The following is a 24,916-nucleotide window of genomic DNA, read 5'->3' as shown; positions in this document are numbered from 1 at the left end:
TAGCACCTGTAGCACAGTGGGTACAGCACCAGCTACATACACAGAGGCTGGCAGGTTCAAACCTAGCCTGGGCCAGCTAAGACAACAATGACAACTGACAACTGCAACAAAAAATAGCCAGGCGTTGTGGCAGGAGCCTGTAGTCCCAGCTACTTGGGAGGCTGAAGCAAGAGACTCTCTTAAACCCAAGTGTTGAAGGTTGCTGTGAGCTGTGACACCACAGCACTCTACCAAGGGCCACATAGTGAGACTCTGTCTCAAAAAAAAAAAAAAACAAAACAAAAAAAAGGAGACCCTCTAAAACTAGCCAAGTGACACATCTCAAAGTTTTCAAAAAAGACAATACCAAACCCTGAAAGGTGACAGACCCAGAGTCCTCAGGCTTGCTGCCCATGGCTGACAGAGCAGTAGTACTCATTTGGATCCTCCATCTCGTACACGTTCTCCTCAATGGTATAGATGTTTTCTTCTGAGCGCATCCCCTCTGCTGCTGCATTGGCTAACCCTGAAGGGGCAAAGTTGGACAAAGAGACGAGCCTGTGGAAATAAAATGTTGTTGCTGGTTATGCATTTCCCAGGTAACAGTTATTTTAAGAAAATTGGCGGGCACAGTGGCTCATGCCTGTAATCCTAGCGCTCTGGGAGGCCAAAGTGGGAGGATCCCTTGAGATCAGAGTTCAGGACCAGCCACAGCAAGAGCAAGACCCTGTCTCCACTGAAAATAGAATAATGAGCTGGGCCTGGTGGCATGTGCCGGTAGTCACAGCTACTGGGGAAGCTGAAGCAGAAAGATGTCTTGAGCCCAAGAGTTTGAGGTTGCTGTGAGCTAGGCTGATCCCATGGCAGGCGCCTGTAGTCCCAGCTATTTGGGAGGCTGAAGCAAGAGACTCTCTTAAGCCCAAGAGTTGAAGGTTGCTGTGAATTATGACACCACTGCACTCTACCAAGGGCCACATGCTGAGACTCATTTCAAGATTAAAAAAGAGAGAGAGACTAGGTTTTGCTACAGGAGCAACGAATTGCAGTGTAGGGATACTTGCTCAGATGCTGAATGGGAGGAAAAGCCATAAAACTGCAATAAAAGAATATGGGAACAATAGAGGAGATTTGAATTAATTTTAATTTTTTTCAGGTATGAGGATTTTTTGTTTGTTTGTTTAGGAAGTATTTAGTGTATCACACACGATCCTAATGCACCCAGAGATATACCAGTGAGCAAAACACAAAAACTCCATATAAATTATATATCAGTGAACTTTGTGTCTTAGTATTGTTACCTGTGAAATGGCAATAATGTGAGGTCTACCTGAAAGGGCTACTGTGAGGAGTACTTACTCATTCAGTCATTAATATTCAGTCATCAGGCACTGTGCTAGGGACACAGGGGTAATATGGCAGGCAAGTTCTTTTTGTTTTTCATTCTTTTCCATTTTAAATTAATCTGAGGGTACAAACCATTAGGTCATGTAATTTACACATGACAGGTAAAATTCAGAGTTGAAGTTGTGTCCTACACCCAGGGAGTACGCCCTATATTCAGGTACTTACTAAGTGGGAAACTATTGAATCTCCCCCCTTTTCTCCCCCGTCTTGAGTTTAATTACAATTTTCCCTCATGTGGGGTCTCTGATGTTAACCTCCTAGTTTCAAATTGGTATTGAGTATATATGATGCTTATTTTTCTAATCTTGTGATAATTTGCTTAGGAGAATGTTCTCCAAATCCAACCAGATTATTACAAAGGAAGCAAAATTTTCCATATTTTTTGGGAATTAATACTAGTATACATCTACCACAATTTATTAATCCATTCATGTGTAGATGGGCACTTGGGCTAGTTCCACATCTTTGTTATTGTTAACTGAGCAGCTATGAACATTCTAGTTCAAATAAGGCAATTTTTTTTTTTTGGTAGAGACTTACTCTGTCGCCCTAGGTAGAGTGCCCTGGCATCACACAGCTCATAGCAACATACAACTCCTGGGTTTAGGCAATTCTCTTGCCTCAGGCTCCCAAGTAGCTGGGACTACAGGCACCCACCACAATGCTCAGCTATTTTTTCTGCTGCCATGTGGCCAGGACCGAGTTTGAACCTGCCACCCTCGGTATATGGGGCTAGCACCCCACCCACGGAACCACAGGTGTGACCCTAAAGTAGGCAAATTCTTATTTTATTTTATTTTTATTTTTTTAATTGTTTGGGATTCATTGAAGGTACAAAGAATTAGGTTACACTGATTGCATTCATGAAAGTCCTTCTTATAATTGTGTCTCAGCCCTAAGAGGTGTGTTATACACTGTGACCCCCCATCCCTGTCCCTTCTCCCTCCTCCTCATGCCCTCATTCCCCTACTCTGCTCCTTGTATTAACTCATCTACTGCCTAAAATAGGCAAATTCTTAAATGTCTTAAGTGTCTATGGAGTTTACAAATCACAAGTAAATTGATAATTTATAAGAGATGAGCATTAAGCAAATAATCTCATGAATAATGAAGAAATACATGGTGTCCATGTTAACTGTGAATATTACCATATTTCTAAGTTGCAGCTCTAGTAAAATATCTGGGCATAGATAATGCAAAACCACTGATAATTAAATATTTTATTTGACCTTATGCCACTTTTTTAGTAAAGATTATTTTATCTTTGTAATACAGTATATTTTACTTAATTGAAAATTATCAGTGCTGTAGATAGCATTTGAAGGATAGTCACTTTTTTCTTCAAAATATATTGCATTCTACTCATTTACCAAATGTCTCTAAAATTCTAAAATCTAGTAAAAGTTATGTAAGCTCTGCCTATCTGGAACAGATGTGTGTGTGTGTGTGTGTGTGTGTGGTCAGGATAGAGATTAAATCAGGGACATATAATAGACCAGTGGTTCTCAGACCACCAGGAAAGTATCATGTACATATGTACATATTTATTATAACATCTCCATGATATTCAAACTGGAGAGGTGTTAGAGCAATACTTATACTGGGGCTTTATCCCCAGAGACTCTGATTCATTGCTCTAGGGTTGGTCCTGCAACATATGCTTGAGGGCCCAGGTGATTCTAATAGGAAATCTAAGTTACAAATACCTGGGCTAGGAACTCTGAGAGTAGATTCTGGGTTTCTGGATTGTTTTTGTTTTTGTTTTTGTTTTTTTGAGACTGAGTTTCACTATGTCACCCTTGGTAGAGTGCTGTGACGTCACAGCTCATAGCAACTTCAAACTCTTGGGCTCAAAGGATTCTCTTGCCTCAGCTTCCCAAGTAACTGGGACTACAGGCACCCACCATAATGCCTGGCTATTTTTTTGTTGCAGTTGTCATTGTTGTTTAGCTGGCTGGGGCTAATTTCGAACCTGCCAGCCTCAGTGTATGTGGCTGGTGCGGTAACCACTGTGCTATGGACACCAAGCCTCTTTTTTTGTTTGTTTGTTTGTTTGTTTTTAATTCAACATTTCTTTTACTTTTTAAAAATTTTTTTTCTAATGGACACCAGGTCTCCTTATGTTGCCCAGCTTGGTCTTAAAATCCTGGCCTCAAGTGACCCTCCGACCTTGGTCTCCCAAAGAGCTGGGATTATAGCCCTGAGCTACCACATCCAGCAGTTCTAGGATTTTAGTCACTTCTATTACCCCAAAGTCCAACTCAGAGCCTGGATATAGCAGATAGTCGATCAGTGGAAGGGTTGAGGGTTCAGTTCATTGAAAAAAAATCCATTAATACAGAGACAGATAAGCATTTCTTGTTAATAAAGAAACAAATTTTATACCTTAAATTTAGAACTAATGAAGGTAGAGGTATCAGGAAGTAAACACAGCAACATGTTAAATTTTCACTTCACTAAAACTCAGTGGAAAGCACGCAAGGGGGAGGGACAAAGGGCAAGGGAATAAACCAACTTAATGGGTACTCGGAACACTATTTGGGTGATGGACACACTTACAGCCAGGACTCAAGTATTACAAAAACAATCTTTATAAACTAAAACATTTGTACCCCCTTAATATTTTGAAATAAATAAATTTTCACTTCATAATTAAGCCTAGGGCAAAAAGGAAGTATAAGCTTTGATCCCAAAGCCCCAGAGAAGGACTTTTCAGAGCAAAGATCTGATTCATACTAGAGTAGGGACCTCCAAGATTCCCACCTTCCCACTACCCAATCCCTTATTCTTACCTTGAATTCTGTAACTTCTCTTTGCTATAAGAATGCCCTAGATAAAAGAAGAAACAGCAATAAAAATGCTTTTATAAAATAAATGAGATAAGAAATGAAATAGGCTCACTGGAGGCAAGAGCTATTTAGGGAAATCTGGTGTCACCTTACACTGAATTAAATCAAACTCACAGCACATGCCGGTTTATCATGCAGACTACACTAGAAAACAGCTAAGATGAATTTTTCTTATTTAACAAATATTACAGAGCATCTACTATGTGTCTGGCAGTTTCATATAAAGGTGAACTGTGAGTTGTGAGCCCTCTGGCAAAGGCGAACTGAAAAAAAAAAAGAAAGAAAAAGAAAAGGCAGAAGAAAGAAAAGAAAAACAGCAAATAAGAAAATAAAATAATTTCAAATTGTGATGAATTATAAAGAAAACATAACAAATTGAAACAGGTAATAGACAGAGTGGTCAGGGAAGAACTCCCAGAGATGACCTGTAATGTGTCCTCACAGAAGACAATGAGTTAGGAGTTAGCCAAGTAAAGAACCAGGGGGTGCATCCCAGGCAGAGAAAGCTCCTAGTAAAGATCTTGCCTAGCACCTGAAACCAAAAACATAGCTGAATTAAGAAAGCAACCCAAGGTAAGGTCTGAAAGGTGGGCTGAGGCTAGATCCCCTAGGACCTTTTCAGCCATAATCAGAAGTTCGAATTTTATTCTAAGAACTGTAGGAAATCATTGAAGGACCAATACATATTCTGATTTGTGTTATAATATCCATGCTATTATGTAAGAAATGGATTAGGACGAATAAAGAAATAAGCAGAGATGACAGTGCCTTGGAGTTAGATGGTAGCCAAGACAGATACAGAATAATGAAGGAATTTTAGATCTATTTTGGAGAAAAACCACAGGAATTGAAGTTGGATTGCTTATTAGGAGGGAGGAAAAAGAGGATTTAGGGATGACTTCTGAATTTCTGATTTAAGCAACCAGACAGATGGTGGTAAAACTCAGTATCCGGAAGAAAACTAGGAAGGGAAACTGAAACACAGAACCTACAGCTTCAATTTGTACACATGAAGTGTGCAAGTGGAGCTGTGAGTTGGACAATTAGCCTTGCAGTACCAACACATTTAAGAATTGGAGAGAGAGATTAAAGATGACATTTAAGTCCTCAAGAACATATATTATTACCTTGAGGGTTTAGAGAGGGGAAAAGGGGCCATGCCTGAGGAATCTCAACATCTAAAGATGAGTCAGCATTCTGGGATGCCGAGGCAGGTGGATTGCTTGAGCTCACATGTTTGAGACAGCCTGAGCAAAAGCAAGACCTCATGTCTAAAATATAATAGTTATAACAATAGGTGTTATAGCTAGAGTCTATAGTCCCAACAATTTGGGAGGCTGAGGTAAGAGGATCTCTTGAGCCCAAGAGTTTGAGGTTGCTATGAGCCATGATGCCGCACTCTACTGAGGGTGACTGAGTGAACGTCTGTCTCAAAGAACATAAAAATGAATAAAAATAAGGCAGAAGAACTGAAAAAGAATGGCCAATCATCTAGGAGAAAGGTATTTGAGAAATCAAGAAAAGGAAGCTTTCTAGAATGAGTGGAGATCAATTTAGAAGAATACTTCTTAAAAATTGGCTGCAATGAAGACAAGGGTACCTATCAGATTTAGCAAACTGGAAGAGGTCATTGGTGAATTTGACTAAAACCACTCTTCCAGATAGACGATAGATGATGGTGAGTGGAAGAGTACAGATGAAAAGCAGGAACAACTTTTTCAAGAATTATGGTGGGCAGTGTCTGTGGCTCAAAGGGGTGGGGTGCCAGCCCCATATGCCGGAGGTGGTGGGTTCAAATACAGCCCCGGCCAAAAATTGCAAAAAAAAAAAAAAAAGAATTATGGCTGTGAGGTCAAGTGGAGAAATGGGAATAGCTGGAGAAGAATGGCTGAACTAGAACACATATGCTAGTGAAAACAGTAGCATAAACAGAAAAGAGGAGACAGATGACTCAGAGAAAGGGACAAAAAAGGGGAGGTCTTCGCAAAGGCATAGAAGATGCAATGATATTTCATCAGTGAAGAGAGGGGCAAAGGAGGTTTGAGTGGCAGTGAGGTATGGTTGGCCACCTCAGAGAGAGGATGAGAAAGATGTAGGACCACAGAACATTATTGACTGCCAGTTTGTGTCTATGAGGTTATGACCTAAAAATCTGTCACCTTGATTATAAGATTTTCCACAGCAACTTCCAGGGTAAAGATTGCAAACTGGTCGGGACTTCTCATCTATTCTTGTAAGTAGTCATGTTTTTTTGAGTAAAATGCAGTAGAACCTCCGTAGTTGACCACTTCCCTACATTAATCTCATTAAGTTGACCTAGTTTTCATAGACCAGACATGCACCACATGTATGTATCAGTACAGTAGCCTAGTTCCTTATATTGTCTGCCTCTGTATACTGACTAGTCTGTTACAGTCCCTTGGGTGGTCAACTTACAGACATTCTACTGTATATGTGTTTATATAAATAATCAGATTTCTCCCATGCTGCATTACCCTTTACATAAACTAGCATGGTCCTTAATATACAGGCCTTGGCAGAATTCGAAAGAAGTCATGTTATCATTTCTTAACAACTCCAAGGCTTCATAGTCATGTGATCAATTCACAAACTCTACTATCTCTGAGCAAAGCCAGGTAACTGTGGGTGGGGTAGTTTCTTTCTCTGGATAATCCATTTAACAATAATGGCAGAAAACATGTGGTAGAGAGTATAACAGCTCTAATGTCAACTCCTGATCTATCAATTAACTATGTGAATTTGGGCAAGTTATTAACCTTTCAGCATGCTGGTCCTCCTTTGGAATCATGTTCATACCTATCTCATGGGACAGTTATATGGATTTAAGGCACATAAACCACTTGGCAGCTTCAGGCCATGTATAAGGTAACTAACTCATCACTATTTTCCTTTGGCATTTTCAGGGTTAGCACTGGAAGCCCCATATCTTAGGAATCCCTTCAATCCTGGGCCAAATTGGGATAGCTGGTGACCTCACACATAGTCCCTCTCTGTGAATTAGTAAGAAAGGCTATATAATGTATTACACTCTGGGGTATAAGGTCTGGGCCTTTGCTCTTAGAGAAAAGAAAATATTGATATATCCAATTATAAAAGTGTGTGAGTTTTTGGGTGATGGAAATATTTGGATACTTTTCCCCTTTTCCCCTAAAAACAAGAGTTGGATCTTGATTACAGTGATGGCTTCCCAGAGTAATTATCTATCAAAATTCATCAAATTGAATATACTTAAAATATGCAGTTTGTCATATGTAAGTTAAACTTTATAATATATACATAGTTGAGTAATATGCAGAATGAGTGGAGGTCAACTCAGAAGAATATACTTTATAATACACTTCCAGAGTAATTATCTATCAAAATTCATCAAATTGAATACACTTAAAATATCCAGTTTATCATATATAAGTTATAATTTATACATATTTGAATAATATCCAGAATGAGTGGAGGTCAACTCAGAAGAATACTTCTTAAAAAGTGGCTACAATTTTAATAAAAAAAAAATTCAGCAACTATCTCAAGAATGTCAGAAAAAGTATCCAATGTACTCAGCCCTACTATGAAACTAATTTATAGCTTTCATATGAAAGCTATAGCCCAATTATAGCCCAAGAATATGGGGAAGGGGGAAAGGGAAGGGGGGAGGATGGGTGGAGGGAGGGTGATTGATGGGACCACACCTATGATTGCATTAATGTACACAGCTATGATTTAATAAAAAAAAAAAATCAGCCATAGATTTAAAAAAAAATTGGCTGCAATGAAGACAAGGGTATCTATTAGATTTAGCAAAATGAAGGAGGTCATTGGTGAACTTGACTAAATATTTGACTACCCCACCCACAGTAACCTGGGTTCACTCAGCAATAGTAGAGTTTGTGAAATGATCACATGAATTTGAAGCCTTGGAGCTGTTAAGAAATGATAACATGAGCGTAGCGCCTGTAGCACAGTGGTTACAGTGCTGGCCACGTGCACTGAGGCTGGCGGGTTCGAACTCAGCCCAGGCCAGCTAAATAACAATGACAACCGCAACAATTTAAAAAAGAAAGAAATGATAACATGACTTCTTTTGAATTCTGCCAAGACCTGTATATTAGGGACCATTCTGGTTTATGTAAAGGGTAATGGAGCATGGGAGAAATCTGATGATTTATATAATAACTTCTTTAAAAATAAAGATAAGTAATTTAGAAGAAAACTGTGTGTGCTGAGCATGATGATGGAGGAAATATTCTGTAACCTGGCCATGACCCCATGGTAAAGGGGCTACTTTTCTCAAAGGGCTACACTCAAGAAACAAATAACAAGGAAAAATACCCAAAAGGAAGTGGTTTTTTTGTGGCTGTCTTCCCTAATAAACCTAAACATACTGATGAATTAAAAAGATGAATTTTCTTAACCAAAGATAGGAGAACAAATACTGGAATAAGCCTGCTTAGATTTAAATTCCATTTGCTAAATCTGTTTTGCTTTGTTTTTTAAGTCCTATTCAAGCATGGGACCACTTGCTGATTCTGAAACCTTGGGAAAATGGCTTACGCTGAGCTTTACTTTCCTTCACTGCAAAATGGGACTGATAACGCTAGCTATCTTATAAAATGATGGTGATGGTGACAGTTAAATGTATGTAAAACAGTTAGCACAGTGCCTGCCTGACACATGGTAAGTGCAGAGTACAAGTTAGGCATGATTGTTAGAGTCTGGAGGAGCAAAAGGACATTTAGTCTGAGGACCTTTAGGTATAATTATAAACTTACATTTCTGTCGAGATTTGTGTTGGTTCCTATTTTAACAGTTCCTTATCTGAGAGAAGGAGAAGTAACATCAAACAACTCACATTTGAAAATTAAAACACCAAAGATAAGAGTGAGAACCAGCCCGGAGATTCCTGCTCCAATGTAGACAACTGTTCTGATGGTCACTCTAGGGTCTTGTAACTCATTAGCCGATATGGATATTTGCTATGGAAACACAAACAGAATTTAGTCAGCAAATGCCCAAATTGGTTGTGTACTTAGTCTCAAGAGTTGTGAATCAGATCATCCCTTTTATAACATCAAAAGATTACAGTCCTTGAAACCACCCTTGATCTAGCCCATTCTAGTCAAGTCTCAAACCACTCAAAGAAAGGAATTAGCTTAATCTTTGGAATTAGCAAGAAAACAAATGTGCTCTTCTGTGCTGTGGGTGGAAAAGGAGCTCTTAGTAAGAGGACCTCTAACCCCCCAAAACAAAAAACAATTTTTAGAGTGGAATCCGATTGGTCAAGATACCCTGGTGTTCCCCAGGCACTTTTAGAGTGGTCGACATTTGGTATTTTACAGTGAAACCTCTATTTTCACAAAAAGGTAGTGATTAAAAAGCAAAGACTTTGGGGCCAGACAGTCCTAGGATCAAATCCCCAGCTCTGTCACTAAGAGCTGAGTGACCTTGAGAGTTACTGGGAAAATTAAGTGACAAAAATTATAAAACAGGCCAGGCACAGTGGCTTACGCCCATACTGCTATCACTTGGGAGGCCAAGGCAGGTGGATTGCTTGAGCTCAGGAGTTTGAGTCCAGCTTGAGCAAGAGCAAGATCCCATCTCTACTAAAAATAGAAAAACCAACCAAGTATAGTGGTACATGCCTGTAGTCCCAGCTACTTGGGAGGCTGAGGCAAGAAGATCACTTGACCCCAGGAATTTGAGATTGCTGTTAGCTACGATGCCATAGCACTCTAATCAGGGTGACAGAGTGAAACTCCATCTCAAAAAAAAGAAAAATTATAAACTCTTAACACATGGCCTGGTACATAATGTTCAATCAATGGTAGCTATTATTGCTATTGCTATAATTAATTTGATTTTCTGATAACTGAGAGTCAGACGGAAAAATCCTCCTGTTTCTAAAATTTCAGCTCTTTAAATTTCCTTTTAAAAACAGTATTTGTGCAGTGCCTGTGGCTCAAAGGAGTAGGGCACTGGCCCCATATACTGGAGGTGGTGGGTTCAAACCCAGCCTGGGCCAAAAAACTGCAAAAACAGTATTTGTAAATACTTTTAAAATAAAATGTCCAGGAAGTTAAATCTTCCATTTATTCAATACAGATTTACACATTTATTCAATATACATCAGTTATGCAATAGCAGGAGTCCTATACGCAAAGTTCTGTGCATGAAGCACAGTCAGTGCACAGAGGTCCTGAAAAGGCAGTCCTGGACCACAGAGAAAGGAGGGACAAACACGGATGCGGACCATCAGTTGTGCAGACAAAAGCAGAAAACTGCATCAAACAATGTGGACTCCTGGATATGTCCTCAAAGAGGTCTGAAGTCACTGCAGCAAGTGTGATTTCTACTAAGGGTTTTTTTTTTTTTAACTCGGAAACGGTTTGGGGGGGCATTAAATTACAGTTAATCAAAATATTGCTTTATTTATAGTTAAATATATAACCTCTTGGTATTGAATAGTCCTGATTGGAGTCCAATCATATATAAATAAAATAAATTTTAAATAAGCCAATAATTTTTCCCCTTAGGACTGCAATGGAAGCAAGGAAAAACACCTTCTAGGGAGATGTAAGAGTCTTTGAAACTTCCTCAGGACATAGAGTTGTGAAATTGAAGAAGAAAAACAAAATGCTGATGTTTCATCATGTTTGTTTTCAAGCACTTCCTAGGTATTCTACACACATAATTCCTTCCTTCCAACAGGCCTGTGCAGTCAGAACTGACATCAGTAAAATGCTATATCCAAGGAATCTGAAGCTAAGGAAGGTTTGGGTTTTGTCCTCCGATGAAAGGGTAGCCGGAAAGGAAATGTAAAGCCATACTTTTTTTTCTCTGAGTCAAATATGACATTAGTTCACCAAAAATAGTAACTCACTGTTTGATTTTCATCTTGGAGTATCCCCAGTGTCCATGTTTCTGTAAAAAAAAAAAAAAAAAAAAGGAGGGGGAATAGACAATAGTTAAGAATGTTTTCTTTTATCTATGTTTCAAAAAAATCTTAATGATGCCTATAATCCTACTTGAAATTAGACTCCATACTCTTCATAATCACTAAATTGGAGACCAACAAAATTTACTGAATACTTTCAAATCAATTTCACATTTTTTCATCTAGATAACAAAGTCTACTATTTTATGAGATGGAGACTTCTGCCAGAAAGACCTACGTTAAATAGGTATTAATAGTTTGTCCTGCCACAGGATTCTAACAGGCTCTACAAAAATTCAGCATTTTTAACTCAGGTGTTACACCAATATTCAAATTAGGCTTCAAAAGACAACAAAATATCATTTTTTGAGATTTCATATTTATGCATTGGAAAGTAGACAGGGTATTGGTTATCTATAAATAAAAATAATCACTGCAGCTACAACTTACCAGGAGCTAGGTGCTGTGCTAAACTCTTTCGGGGAAATATCTCATTTAGCATTCAAAACTTCTAGCCTAAAGTCGGGACTGTTAATCCCATTGCACAGGTGAAGCAACTCAGACTTAGGGAAATGAAGTGATTTCCTCAGGTCACATAGCTTAGTGAACAACAGAAATGGCCTTCCAATTTAGGGCCACAGCAACCTTCAACAACCTTTACCTCGGCAAAGTCACTACTATGAAGAGTCACATTGCTCCCCTGTCAGCTCGCCAGCTTCCCTTTCTGTTAGCTTAATTGATTCATCTGTTTACCCATTCAATGAATATGTGTTATAACCCTACTCTGTGCCAGGCACAACAGGGAACAGAAGAGGGAACAAGATGGGCCCTGACCTCATAGACACTGCATTCTAAAAATAAATAGTTTGTCAGCTAGGGGAAAACGAAGCATGCTTGCTCATTTTTCGGGCTGAGTCAGAGGTTTTGAAACTCCTTAAATGTCAGGATCACCTTCTGAAAGCCTTTAAGTCTAAACCCTTTAATGTGTGTGAAGAGTTTGATTAAATGCTGATTTAACAGACTATAGATTAAATATTTAAAAAAATATGGTCTCTGGGAGGCTCCTGTGGCTCAAAGGAGTAGGGAGCGAGCTCCATCCTATGTGCTGGAGGTGGCAGGTTCAAACCCAGCCCTGGCCAAAAACTGCAAAAAATAAATAAATAAATAAAAATAAAAAATAAAAAATAAATATATATATATGTATTCTCTGCCTAAAGTTCTTTAAAAAAAAAAATTAAGAAACAAATTATGCTCCATATACTTTGCTCTGATTACCTGGAAAGAATTTGCAGTATGAAAACCACATTGGCGGAACTGCAAAGTCAATATGAACCTTAACCACACACACGATTTTCAAATCCAGTTTCTGCTTCCCTGTAATGATTTTTCTTGATGTAAATGGTGAGACTGACTTCTTTTTTCTAGCTTCATTTTGCTATGAAAATGATCCATAAAATTGAGCACAGTTGTGTTATCACAGCTTTTTTATTTTTTCTACATAGATTTGGCCTTCAACCAAGATGGCTGAGACAGTGGAGGAATGGCAATGTTTATCCTGGAGAATCCAGGATGTGGCTGAGGTAGAGACCAAGTATACAAATTTAGTAGTTACCATCTCTTCAACACTTGTGAGTATTACATGACAGACATGGTGCTGAGCACCATATACGCACAATCTCATTTAATCCTCACCACCATAGGTAGGTACTTTTATTTTTCCTGTTTTTCAGATGAGGAAACTGGGTCTCACAGAGCTACTTTACCTAAGAGCACACAGTTTTTAGTTGGGAAAGCTGGGATTTAAACCGGGTCTACTCCAGAGCTGAGGACTCACATGTGACCCAGACAGTCCCTGCTTCTTCAGGTTGAAGAGAGATTTTGTTCTCTGTTTAAAGTGACTTTAGGAGATTCCAGAACCTTGGATCACTTACTTTTAAAGTCTCCAGTCCATTTTATAGCAAATATATTAAATGTACATCCATCTTACATTAAACCAAAGGCATAAATCACATAATTACATAAGAGTTGACTTGTCAGTGACAAATTGACATATTGTTACATATTATAGAGAAGTTATTAAATATTCATTAATTTTAATTTTTCATTTTATTTTCCTGGTTTGGAGCCATCCTTGTTTTTTAATTTGTTTAAATATCTTTCTCATTCAGGTCCTTGAAAAAGCTTCAAGGTAGTGTATCAATATTCCCTGATATAAAAGACATTCCCACTTTTGTTGCCCTAGAGGGGAAGGAACTAACAAGTTAAAACTAGGAGACAGGTGTCATGGGATAGGCAAGCATAAGGAAATGCACCACCTCCAGAGGGCGTAAAGGCCCACTCAAGATCACTGAAGCACAGGAAGGAAAAGTCAGATTAAATGACCCTGGAAATCTCATCTAGGTCCATGGTTGTAAGACTCCTTAAAATATAAAAATTGCATGCAATTAATGTCTGGCTTGACTTGATTAGCCCACAATTGGGTGATTACCTGTCCCTACCATATTTAATTTTCTCTCTAACTAATTGCATAATAGATGTTGGCTACCAGTCACTACAGAATCAAAGATTAAACCCTAAAGGAGCTAAAGTGAATAACTCCAATAATAACTGTCATTTGAGTTCTTTCTATGGGCCAAGTACTACACTGATGATTTTACATACATTAGCACATTTCATCTTTACAACAACCTCATGGTGTACGCACTGGAACTGTTCCTATTGTAGAGATGAGAAAACTGAGCTTCACAGTTTGAGTGATTGAAATTTAGAACCAATTTTACCTGCACTGAAATTCTTTTTTTTTTTTTCTTTTGAGACAGAGTCTCAATCTCATCTCCAGGCTAGAGTGCCCTGGTATCAGCCTAGCTCACAGCAACCTCAAATTCCTGGGCTCAAGGAATCCTCCTGCCTCAGACTCCAAAATATCTGGGACTATAAGTACCATCTACTGCACCCAGCTAATTTTTCTATTTTTAGTAGAGATGGGTCTCACTCTTACTCAGGCTGGTCTTTTTTTTTTTTTTTTTTGAGACAGAGTACTGTCCCTCTCAACAGTAGAGTGCTATGGCATCCCAGCAACCTCAGATTCTTGGGGCTCAAGTGATTCCCTTGCCTAAGCCTCCCAAGTAGCTGGGACTAGAGGCTCTCACCACAACACTTGGCTATTTTTAGATAGAATCTCGCTCTTGCTCAGTCTGGTCTCAAACTTGTGAGCTCAAGTGATCTTCCTGCCTTGGCCTCCCAGTGGTGTGAGCCACTATACCTGGCCCAGGAAGTAGCTATTATTAACCTTATTTTACAGAAATAGAAAAAAAAAAAAAGAAGAAAGAAAGAAAGAAAGAAAGAAAAGAAAAGAAAAGAAAAGAAAAGAAAAGAAAAGAAAAGTTAAGTTCAGCCAGTTTAGGAGAGACCAGAACTCTGATAGGAAATAATGTAGGGTCAGCCTCCATGGTCAATGTGACCCAAGTTCTGATCTTCTGCCCTGTGTTCTCTGTTGAGGAAGACTGACCAAGTCTTTCCTTGATCCAACATGAAGAATTTACCTGCTCCTTCCAAGTTTAGAATCCAGGAATGCTAATGGGCTGTATTCTACTTAGAAGCCATCCTGGAAATCACTTAATCCAACCTATCAGTCCCCAGACATAGTCTGGAACCCATTCATGACAAAACATCACCAGTCTGGGAGTAAATCAGAAAACAAGGATAACATAGTGATTTTTTTTCATTAGATTAAATATACTTCTTAATATTTAAATAAAAGAGTAAAGTTTTTTATTAAATTGTTTTTAGAAGTTAAAATTTAAATAAAATGAAGCCTAAAAGACTGTCTTTTATTGCAATGATGGCAATAGTAGACTTTTATTTATTTATTTGGCAAAATATGTAGATCACCAAAATTATTTCTTAGAGGTAGGAATTTTGCTGAGTTGTAAAAACCACAAGTCTCTAAAGCTATTTCTTGGACAGAGGAGGAAGCTGAGCCTTGGGGATATAAAAGGCCTTGGTCCAGGCCACATGGCTAGTTTGTGGCTAATCCAGGATCCCAACCCAGGCGCCTTTTTCCCAGCATACATGTGTCTCCACCCACCCTCATCTCTAGCCTGTTTCAGGTACATGGAAATAGTCATGCTCCACTCCTCTTCAGCCATTTCTCCTTTTTTTCCCATATTGAAAATCCTCTGAACTCAGATACAAGCTAAAGGCTTCCTCCTACACCCCATGCATAATTACCTGAGTTGTGTCTCCCACTGGTAAGCATTCTTGGAAAGGTCGTAGTAAAGGGTCTCTGCAGAGTTGGAACAGGGGTGACCTTGGCTAAAGTTAGAAACCAACATAAGGGTGAGACTTTTCTGAGAGCAGAGAGCTTAATTCAGGGAATCAAAGGGCAGTAGAAAACATGTGGAAGACAGCAAATGACAAGAAATACACCCTCAGCTTCCAAACCTGCCTGGACACCTTTGTCGAGAGTATATCACACACTTCAAATATTTGGTGGAGGTGAGATGCAATCATCATTGTTACATTCTAATTTTTTTTTTTGTTTTTGAGACATAGTCTCACTCTGTTGCCCTGACTATAGTGCCATGTGTCATAACTCACAGCAACCTCAAAATCCTGGGCTCAAGCAATCCTACTGCCTCAGCCTCCCAAGCAGTTGGGACTACAGGCATCTGCCACAATGCCTGAATGATTTTCTATTTTTAGTAGAGACAGTGTCTTGCTCTTGCTCAGGCTGGTCTAGAACTCTTGAGTTCAAACCATCTTCCCACCTGGCCTCCCAGAGTGCTAGGAATACAGGCATGAGCCACTGTGCCCAGCCTCTAATTAACAATAGAACTAATAGCCACAAAAAATGGCTACACTATGAGCTGAGTACCCCATACTCACGAAGCGTGGGATGAGAAGTGTTTTGGATATCAGCCTTTGTCAGATTTTGGAATTATCACATTATGCCATGCTCCAGTGGAGTGTCATGTTGGTGTTCAAAAATCTTCAGGTTTGGGATACCCAACTTACAATGCTTTCCATAAAACATCATCTTATGAAATCCTTGCAGTGGCCACATGATAGGAATTATTATCATATTTTACAGAGGAAGAGGACACAGAGTTTAAATAACTTGCCAAAGATTATACAGCTAGTAGGAGGTACAGTTGGATTTGAACTTGGCCCCATCTGGCCACAAAGTACGAGTTCTATAAATCTTAAAACATGCAAGCCCATTTATCTCCAAGCACAAATGCAAAATCCAGTTTACAATCCTGTCTTCACCTGGGTTAGAATCACCTAGATAGATTTTGTAAAAGGTTACTACTTAGTTAGTTTCTACCTCCATGGATACTGATTTCTCTGGTTTGTGGCTGGGGGCCCAAGCACCCGTAGTTCTTTAAAAAGTCTCCAGATGATTCTAAAGAGAAGTCATGATCCAGGCTAACCATGATCCAGGCTTTTCTTCCCTTTCTATACCTCCCAGCATAAGTTTTAAAACAGATGGAGGGTATTAAACATTACTGGGCATCACTGATGCGGCCTGTTAAACTTTAGGGCTTGGGGACCCACCTCCAGGACTACAATTAAGACAGAGATGAGAATAATCAGCATATTTAATATGATACATTAATGAATCTTATGTAGAAAGAAGACATAAAAGGGCCCACTCACCTGGTTTGATGACCAACTTCAAGTCATATTTTTTATCATTCATTGGACCTGGGAATTGGATCCGGCAGCAATAGATCCCACTGTCTGCTGAAGTCACATTCTCTATGGTCAGGGATACGTTTCCTCGGTGGAAATTCCCCTTTAGCTGGTATCTGCTCGATGCCTGATATATCATGTTCCTTTCATTGACTCTGAGTATCTCAGTGCCACATTTTAACACAGGACAAGCTCCCTTGCCCCAGCATACAGGCACCAGGCTCCCTGGGGGGTTGGGAGTGTAGAAGCAGGGTAGTCGGGCATCCTGACCCACCTCCACTATGTATTCCTCTTCCAAAGACCCTGAACAGAGAAGGAAGGAAAGCATGACCCAGGCAATGAGTAAGGTTAGTCTATCTCAGGAAAACTGCAAGTAACGCCTTATAGAATAAAGAGAAAAATCACTGGGGCTGTCCTCTTTGGAGGATGATTTCTGTGGCAATGCTTCTCAGACTGGTGAGGCACTAAAATCATTCAGAAGCCTTGTTAAAACAGATTGCTAGCCAGGTGCTGTGGTTCACACCTGTAATCCAGCACTTTGGGAGGCTGAAGAGGGAGGATCACATGAATCCAGGAGTTGGAGGCTGTAGTGGGCTATGACTGCTTAATTGCTATAGTTCAGGACTCAGTTGGTCCAGGGTAGAGACTGAGAACTTGTATTTTTCCCACCCCCACCCCCTAAATAGTAGTATATTGAAAGAGAACTTGCATTTCTAACAGGTTCTCAGGTGATGACACAGCCTAGCCCTGGAAACTTACCTTCAGAACCACTGCCCTAGGAGAGAACTGCAGAGCAGTCTGTGAAGACAAGAACACAGACTGATGTATACAGACAATCATTGTCATTCAGGAAAACAGCCTGTCCATCCAGGCCAGTTGTCTTCATCAACAAAGGGTGGCTTTCCTAACATAAATCTCTCTCTTTTTTTTTGATAAGAAGATTGTGTATTTGAAACTATTCACAGGATGTTCTGAAGTTTAAATTTAATTCCTTTAAAAAAACGCTAAATATATACACATAAATAAATACACACATATACATACATACACATACATATATACATACACAGACAGGGTGCCAAAAAACTTAAGATGTATACACATCTTAAGAAAGGAAAAATCTGTATTAAAATTTTAATATTTAAGTCACATTTCACTTCTGCAATTACAAGAAATACTCAAATGTGACTTCTATTCATCTTTTGTTATTGGTATATATTGAGTATTACAATTTTATTTATTCATTTATTTATTTTGAGACAGAGTCTCAGTATGTCACCCTTAGTAGAGTGCCATGGTGTCATAGCTCACAGCAACCTGAAACTCTTGGGCTTAAGTGGTTCTCTTGCCTCAGCCTCCTGAGTAGCTGGGACAATAGGTGCCTGCCACAATGCCTGGCTATTTTTTGGTCACAACTGTCTTCTTTAGCCCTGGCTGGGCTTGAACCCGCCAGCTTCAGTGTATGTGGGCGGCGCCCTATTCACTGAGCTACAGGCCCCGAGCCATTACGATTTTAGTGTAAAATACTCAAACAGTATAAAAGATGTTTGAAAAATATGACTCCCTCTCCCAACTCTTTACCATTTCTCAGCTCGTTTTCCAAGAGCCTATACATTAAGAAGTTTTAAAACATTCCTGTTCCCTAACCATGCACACACACACAAACAGAAGGCAATAGATGCATTATTCTGTGCCTTGCTTTTTTCAATAACATTATGACTTGGAGACTTTCTATACCAATATAGAGTGCCAGTCTAGTCGGTCTCACTGTTTGCATTATGGATCTATCACATTTATTTACTCCCTCACTGGTAGACAGTTAGGTTGCTTTCAAACTTTTGTTGTTACAAACAACATTACAATGAGCACCCTTCTATGTCTCTCTCACACACACACTCTGTACACCACCATTATTCAGTTATAAATGTTCACACCCAGACTTACTTGCAAGTAGTAACAGCAGCAGCAGCAGGACACAGTCAAAGGAAAGATGTGAAAACATGGGTTCTGTAGGAGAAAAGTCAAAGGACAGCTCTGTTCCGTGCAGTTTTAACTCTCCAACTGAACTGGGTACTTCCTCCAACTGTCAATTCCTGGATGATCACATAAGCCAGCAGCCACCCTCACTCAGCGCCAGTCCAGCACACCACGTGTTGGACTACCAGGGATGCCTATGTTAACAGTGCTAGGTCTCCAATAATGTTAATAGAAACCCCAGTTCTCTGTCATGTCATACTACACATATCCTGTAAGCGTTCTGATGCTCATCCTGTTGTATCACCAAAGAGGAAGCAATACTTCAGAGGAAGAAGGTGTTAGTCATAGTAAACAGAAACAGCCCTCTGATACCGCAGATGAAATAGGCCTGACACAGACCATGTGTGAGCCCAGCTGGTTCCCAGGGAACACAAACATCTCATTTGTTCATTCATTCACTTGAGGCGGTCCTTTAGTCAGACCTGTGAGTAATTATTATGAAGCCCCTATTGGGGGTCCTCAAACTTTTTGAACAAGGGGCCAGTTCACTGTCCCTCAGACCATTAGAGGGCTGGACTATAGTTTAAAAGGACAGGAAGCAGCTAAGCAGGACAGGCAATGGTGGCAAAAACACCTGGTGGGCCGGATAAATGTCCTCAGTGGGCTGCATGTGGCCTGTGGGCTGTAGTTTGAGGACGCCTGCTTGTGACAGGTACCGGGGCAGGAGCTGGAGGTTACAATAATGAATGGCACATTTCTGACCTTCACATTTATGGGTCATTTCCACTCCGGTCATGAGCATCATTCTCATCCTTGTTCTCATATAGATGATGGTGTCATATAGCCTTCTGGGCCTCAGTTTCCTCATTTTTAAGATTTATAGAATGAGAAAATTGCATTATATGATATATGCACAGCATGTATAAGTAGCTGGACTGCAGGTTCCCTCCCTGTTCTAATATTCTAATTTTCACTTTCAAAAATATGAAATTCAGGAAAGACATGTTCCTTCCTGCAATGCTGCTTTTTCCCTACTTTGAGTGGAGTTGAGGGGCTTTCAATATTCCATTTCATCTCATGCACCCAAGGTGTTCTCTCTCCTCCCACCCCAAAGGCTCTGGGCATGAATTTGGCAGAAAATATTAAGTTCCAGCCTCACCAGCCATTACTGAAGTAACACCTCACAACCCAAACACTCCTAGCTCTGGGAGAGACATTTTTATCTGTGTATTTTAAAAGCCAAAGTTTTTACAAAAGGGAAGTAACTCCAGACTGCATGGTTTCTGAGAACCCAGTGGCCTTCTTGACTTTTCTTGTCACTCACCTTTATGCCATTAAACACATTTATTGTAAATATCTGACTTATTCAGTGTATACTTCCATAGAATCACAGAGTGGCAGTTACTCAACAGATCATAATCAATTTCCTCATTATATAGACAGGAAATCTGAGACTCAAAAGATTGCCCAAAGACACATGTTTGGTAATTTAGAATGAAAACACTGGCTGGGTGCACTGGCTATATATAATCTTAGCAGTCTGGGAGGCCGAGGTGGAAGATCACTTGAGCTCAGGATTTGAAGACCAGCATGAATAAGCGCACGATCCTGTCTCTACTAAAAATAGAAAAAATTAGCCCAATGTCATGGAGGGAACCTGTAGTCCAACTACTTGGGAGGCTGAAGCAGGAGGATCATTTTGAGGTTCTGTGAGCTAGGCTGATGCCATGGCAGTCCAACCTAGACAGTAAGTGAGATACTGTTTAAATAAATTAATTAATTAATTAAAGAATAAGAACACAGGCCACAAGCCCCTAAGCTCCAGACTTTTCTACTATCAACTATGTTTCACTAAATTAATATTTGTCTTTAATTTATTTGCCCACATACCTAACAACCACCAACAAATGCCCTTACTCAAGTATAAAGTCGAGTAGCTTAAACATGGGATCAAGGGTCATAGTTACTAGTGGCATGACATTAGTTTGAGCAAAGCTCTTTAGGGCACCAACCTTAAGATTTTTTTTTTGTTTGTTTGTTTGTTTGAGACAGGATGCCATTATTTTGCTAAAGAATAGGACATTCTCATGGTTCACTAAAACCTCAAACTCCTGGGATCAAGCAATCCTCCTGCCTCAGCCTCCCAAGATGCTGGGACTATAGGTCCCCACCATGACACCTGGCTAATTTTTCTGTTTTCTGGAGAGACAAAGTCTAGATACCTTGCTCAGGCTGATCTTAAACTTCTGGCCTCAAGCAATCCTGTCTCAGCCTTCCAAAGTGCTGGAATTACAGGCCTGAGCTGGCCTGACCTTCAGTTTCTGTGTTTCGTTTTGATTAGTTTGTCTTCTAACCATCTTTAGAATTGCTGATACCAGGTTTATAAAATAGTAACAATTTATCAACTGGTTAAAGTCTGTATTTGAAGAATCCTAGAGATCTAGTTTAACTCTTTCTTTTCTGTTGGGAAGGGACTGATTCTGAATATTTTCATGTTAGCTTAACTTTTAGTTCTTGTTTATTTTAAAATATTGTTTATGTAATACATAAAAAGTTAAAGCAATATAAAAAGCTTGTGTTGGGAAGCCTTATCACCAGGCATGGTGGCTCATGCCTGTAATCCTAGCATTCTGGGAGTCTGAAGCAGGAACATCTTTAATTTAGCTTTTTTTTTTAAGACAAAGTCTCACTTTTGTCACCCTTGGTAGAGGGCCATGGAGTCACAGCTCACTGTAACCTCAAACTCCTGGGCTCAAATGATCCTCTTGCCTCAGCGCTCTGAGTACCTGGGACTACAGGAGCTGGCAACAAAGCCTGGCTATTTTTAGAGACTAGCTCTCCCTCTTGTTCAGGCAAGTCCAGACTTCTGAGCTCAGGCAATCAACTCACCTTGGCCTCCCAGAGTGCTAGGATTGTGGGCATGAGTCACTGTGCACCTGGCCCTAAATTTAAATTTTTTTAAATGGACAGTCTGCTCTATAATTATAATACCATTATCACACATAGCAAAATTAACAATGATGCCTCACTCATTCTCTCAAAACTATCCCTTTTTCAATAGGTTTATTTCAATTTGGACCAAACAAGGTCAAACACATTGCATTTTGTTATGTCTCTTAAGTCTCTTTTAATCTAAGACAGTCTCCCCTCTTTTCTCACTGATGTTAACTGGTTATACAAACCAGTTTTGTCCTGTGAAAGTTCCACATTCTGGGTTTGTCTGTTTTCTCGTGGAGTCATTTACAAGGTTCCTCTTTTCTTTGTATTTCCTGCAAATGAAACTCAGCTCTAGAGGTGTGATTAGAATCAGGTTTGACATTTTGGCAAAACCACATCACTGCTGGTGCCCTGTGCTTCCTCTTCCATCATCATTGTCTGGTTGCCCCGCCTTTAGAGATGCCTAGATTGATGAGCTGAGACTTTCTTTTTTAATTTACTACATTCTGGAAATCTTCCCATTTCAGCTCATATAGAATGCCCTCATTCTTTATTGCAGCTACAAAGTTCTATTAGATGACAATAACACAGTCTATCAGACCTTTCAAATGGACGCCTCATGTCTCAGTTTCCTCGTTGGCAAAGATGATCACAAAAGACCCACCCAAGACTATGATTCTTTAATTATGTGCAATGGAAGTTTGTTTTTTAAGAGGAGCCTTTGCGTGTGTTTTTGGTAAAGGGGGTCTTATGTATGGTAATTAATTAGCTTCTAAATTGTGTTTAGAAAGCTGTGTCATTAATTTTCTTAAGGGTCAGTTGTTGAGTATTGACTGTAATTATGTAGAAGGTTACTTGCTGGAGATTAAGGTTGTGTTTTTTCCCCTTATTAATCAGGAAAAGTCACAGAAAAATCTCAGATTCCTTAAAAATGGCATCCATGTTCCCAATGGAAACATTAGAAGTATACATAACTAGAATTACACCTGTGTAGGTAACTAGGGCGCCACTTGACAAAATTTATGAAGTGGAAGTTAGAGAATTGCACCCAGGTCAAAACAGGAAAACATGGGTGAGATAGATGGGATTACCTGGGAAAGCTCACTCCACGTAGAATCTTTCTGACACAGGAAGTACAGTAGAGTGAATATTGACAACAAAAGGTGGGGACCCTATATGTACTTGATTTGAATCAATTATCTGCTCTTAACTTAAATTGCAACATCTCAATTCAGTGACATGGACATTAGTCCCCAAATTTTGCCACATTGAAGTTGAAAGCAATTTTGAACTAGATTTTCTGACTTCCAGATTGCACCTAGTGACCTCCCATTAAGAATACTTGTTACCTTGTATGCTTGTACAGGGTTTGAAAAACTCTTTTATTATATAAATCATATTCACTGTAGACAATTTTGAAAAATAGGAATGAAAAACAAATAAATGAAACAAAGGCCATAGTCCCAGTACCATGAAACAACCACTTTCAACGTGATGGTTGTCTCTTGGATGCTTTTCTACAGACCTTTATACATATACACACATCTAATTCCTCATTAATATCAATGCATCCAGTGGGAAAAAAAACAAAAACAAATATAAAACGTGACTCCTAGACAACTGTGAATGTCATGAAGACAGATCAAGAGAAGGTACCGATTTATTTTTGCATTCCCCATTAAACCTATTAGTTCATGGACTCTACCTCAGATGGAAGCACTTTTATTTCTGTGGTCTCAGTCCATTCACATGTGTCAAATCACTTGCAACACTTTTTCCCTCCCCTCCTAGTGCCAGCTTGGAGAAGATGACTTCAGATTAGTGAGATCCTAGGAGGACAGAACTCCGGGTCTTTCAGGATCTTTAGGATGACACATTTACAGAGACAAATAAATTTCCCTCTTACTATTGACCACGTCTCCTAGCATGATATTGTTGTATTCTAGACTGATTTTGGTGTGTTCACAGACCAAAGAACCTCTGCATCAAAAACCAAATACTTTATTTACACTGCAAATGATAGAAAGCTCAACTCAAAATGATCCAAAATATAAAGTAAGTTTATTTATTTATTAATTTATGTGACACAGAATCTCACTTTGTTGCTGTGGTGTCACAGCTCACAGCAACCTCAAACTCTTAGGTTCAAGTGATCCTCTTGCCTCAGCCTCCTGAGTAGTTGGGACCACAGGCACCCACCACAGTGCCCAGCTATTTTTAGAGATGGAGTCTCACTCTTTTACTCAGGCTGATCTCAAGCTCCTGAGCTCAGGCAATCTACTCACCTCGCTTCCAAGAGTGCTAGGATTACAAGCATGAGCTGACACACCTGGCCTAGAATTTACTGATGGACATTATGGAAAAATCCAGGTTCATGTAAGACCTGATTCAATGGTGCCCAGTGAGGTCACCGAGAACCTAGCTTCTAGTCAACATCCAGTGGTCTCCAGTGCCAGTTCCTTTCTCAGATTCTGTGCAGCAACCCTCTCCTCTCATGCAGAGCATCCCCCCCACCAAGAGTATCTCTTAGTTGCTCTCGCACAGATCCAGGGATTTACACTCCCTCAGAGACCCAACTCAGGTCACAGTCATTGTTGAACAATCCCTGTGTGTAAAAGGTCAAAAAGCATTAATTGGCTTAGGCCTGGGTCACCTTTCTAAACTTCCTATTCTACAAGTGAGAAAATAATGTGATTCCCCCAAATAAAAACTACCATGCATTTCAAAAGAAACCGGTGCTGGACAGTAAAAACAAATGTCCACTGAAGTCCTCTCAACCCAAAAGGGACAAGGCAGAAAAATGAGGGAAAAAACATGCTCCTCCAGGTATGTATGGTTTGGTTTTTTGTTTTTTTATTTGGTTTTTTTTTTTTTTTTGCAGTTTTTGGCTGGGTCAGGGTTTGAACCCACGATCTCCGGCATATGGGGCTGGCGTCCTAGTCCTTTGAGCCACAGGCGCCACCCTATGTATGGTTCTTTTTCTTACAAAAACACTAATGCAGTGGTTTTTGTTGTTATTGTTGTTTTGAACTTACAAGGACATGCTTTTCACAACCCTGAGGAGATTTTACAAAGCTCTTGTGTTGATAGAGAGTTTTTGTATTTAGTAACTATGGATGGATGCCAG

General features: G+C 39.6%; 1 protein-coding gene across 1 annotated transcript in view; it reads right to left on the bottom strand.

Annotated features, from left to right (window-relative positions):
• Positions 1 to 377: 377 nt before the first annotated feature.
• HAVCR2 (hepatitis A virus cellular receptor 2) overlaps positions 378 to 24,916 on the bottom strand; it is a 40,004-nt gene continuing 15,465 nt past the window's right edge. The window contains exons 2-8 of the mRNA XM_003782249.2: positions 18,820 to 18,882; positions 16,840 to 17,178; positions 15,409 to 15,492; positions 11,125 to 11,165; positions 9,097 to 9,220; positions 4,176 to 4,212; positions 378 to 537 (exon numbers count right to left, since the gene is read on the bottom strand). Coding sequence (XP_003782297.1) covers positions 378 to 537; positions 4,176 to 4,212; positions 9,097 to 9,220; positions 11,125 to 11,165; positions 15,409 to 15,492; positions 16,840 to 17,178; positions 18,820 to 18,877 — 843 coding nt within the window. The 5' untranslated portion in view covers positions 18,878 to 18,882. The remainder of the gene's footprint in view (positions 538 to 4,175; positions 4,213 to 9,096; positions 9,221 to 11,124; positions 11,166 to 15,408; positions 15,493 to 16,839; positions 17,179 to 18,819; positions 18,883 to 24,916) is intronic.

The sequence above is a fragment of the Otolemur garnettii genome, unplaced genomic scaffold (assembly GCF_000181295.1).
Source record: "Otolemur garnettii isolate 467f Iridium unplaced genomic scaffold, OtoGar3 scaffold00003, whole genome shotgun sequence".
Lineage (NCBI taxonomy): Eukaryota > Metazoa > Chordata > Mammalia > Primates > Galagidae > Otolemur > Otolemur garnettii.
Note: the sequence above shows the minus strand (reverse complement) of the source record. Positions and strands in the feature narration are given on the sequence as shown.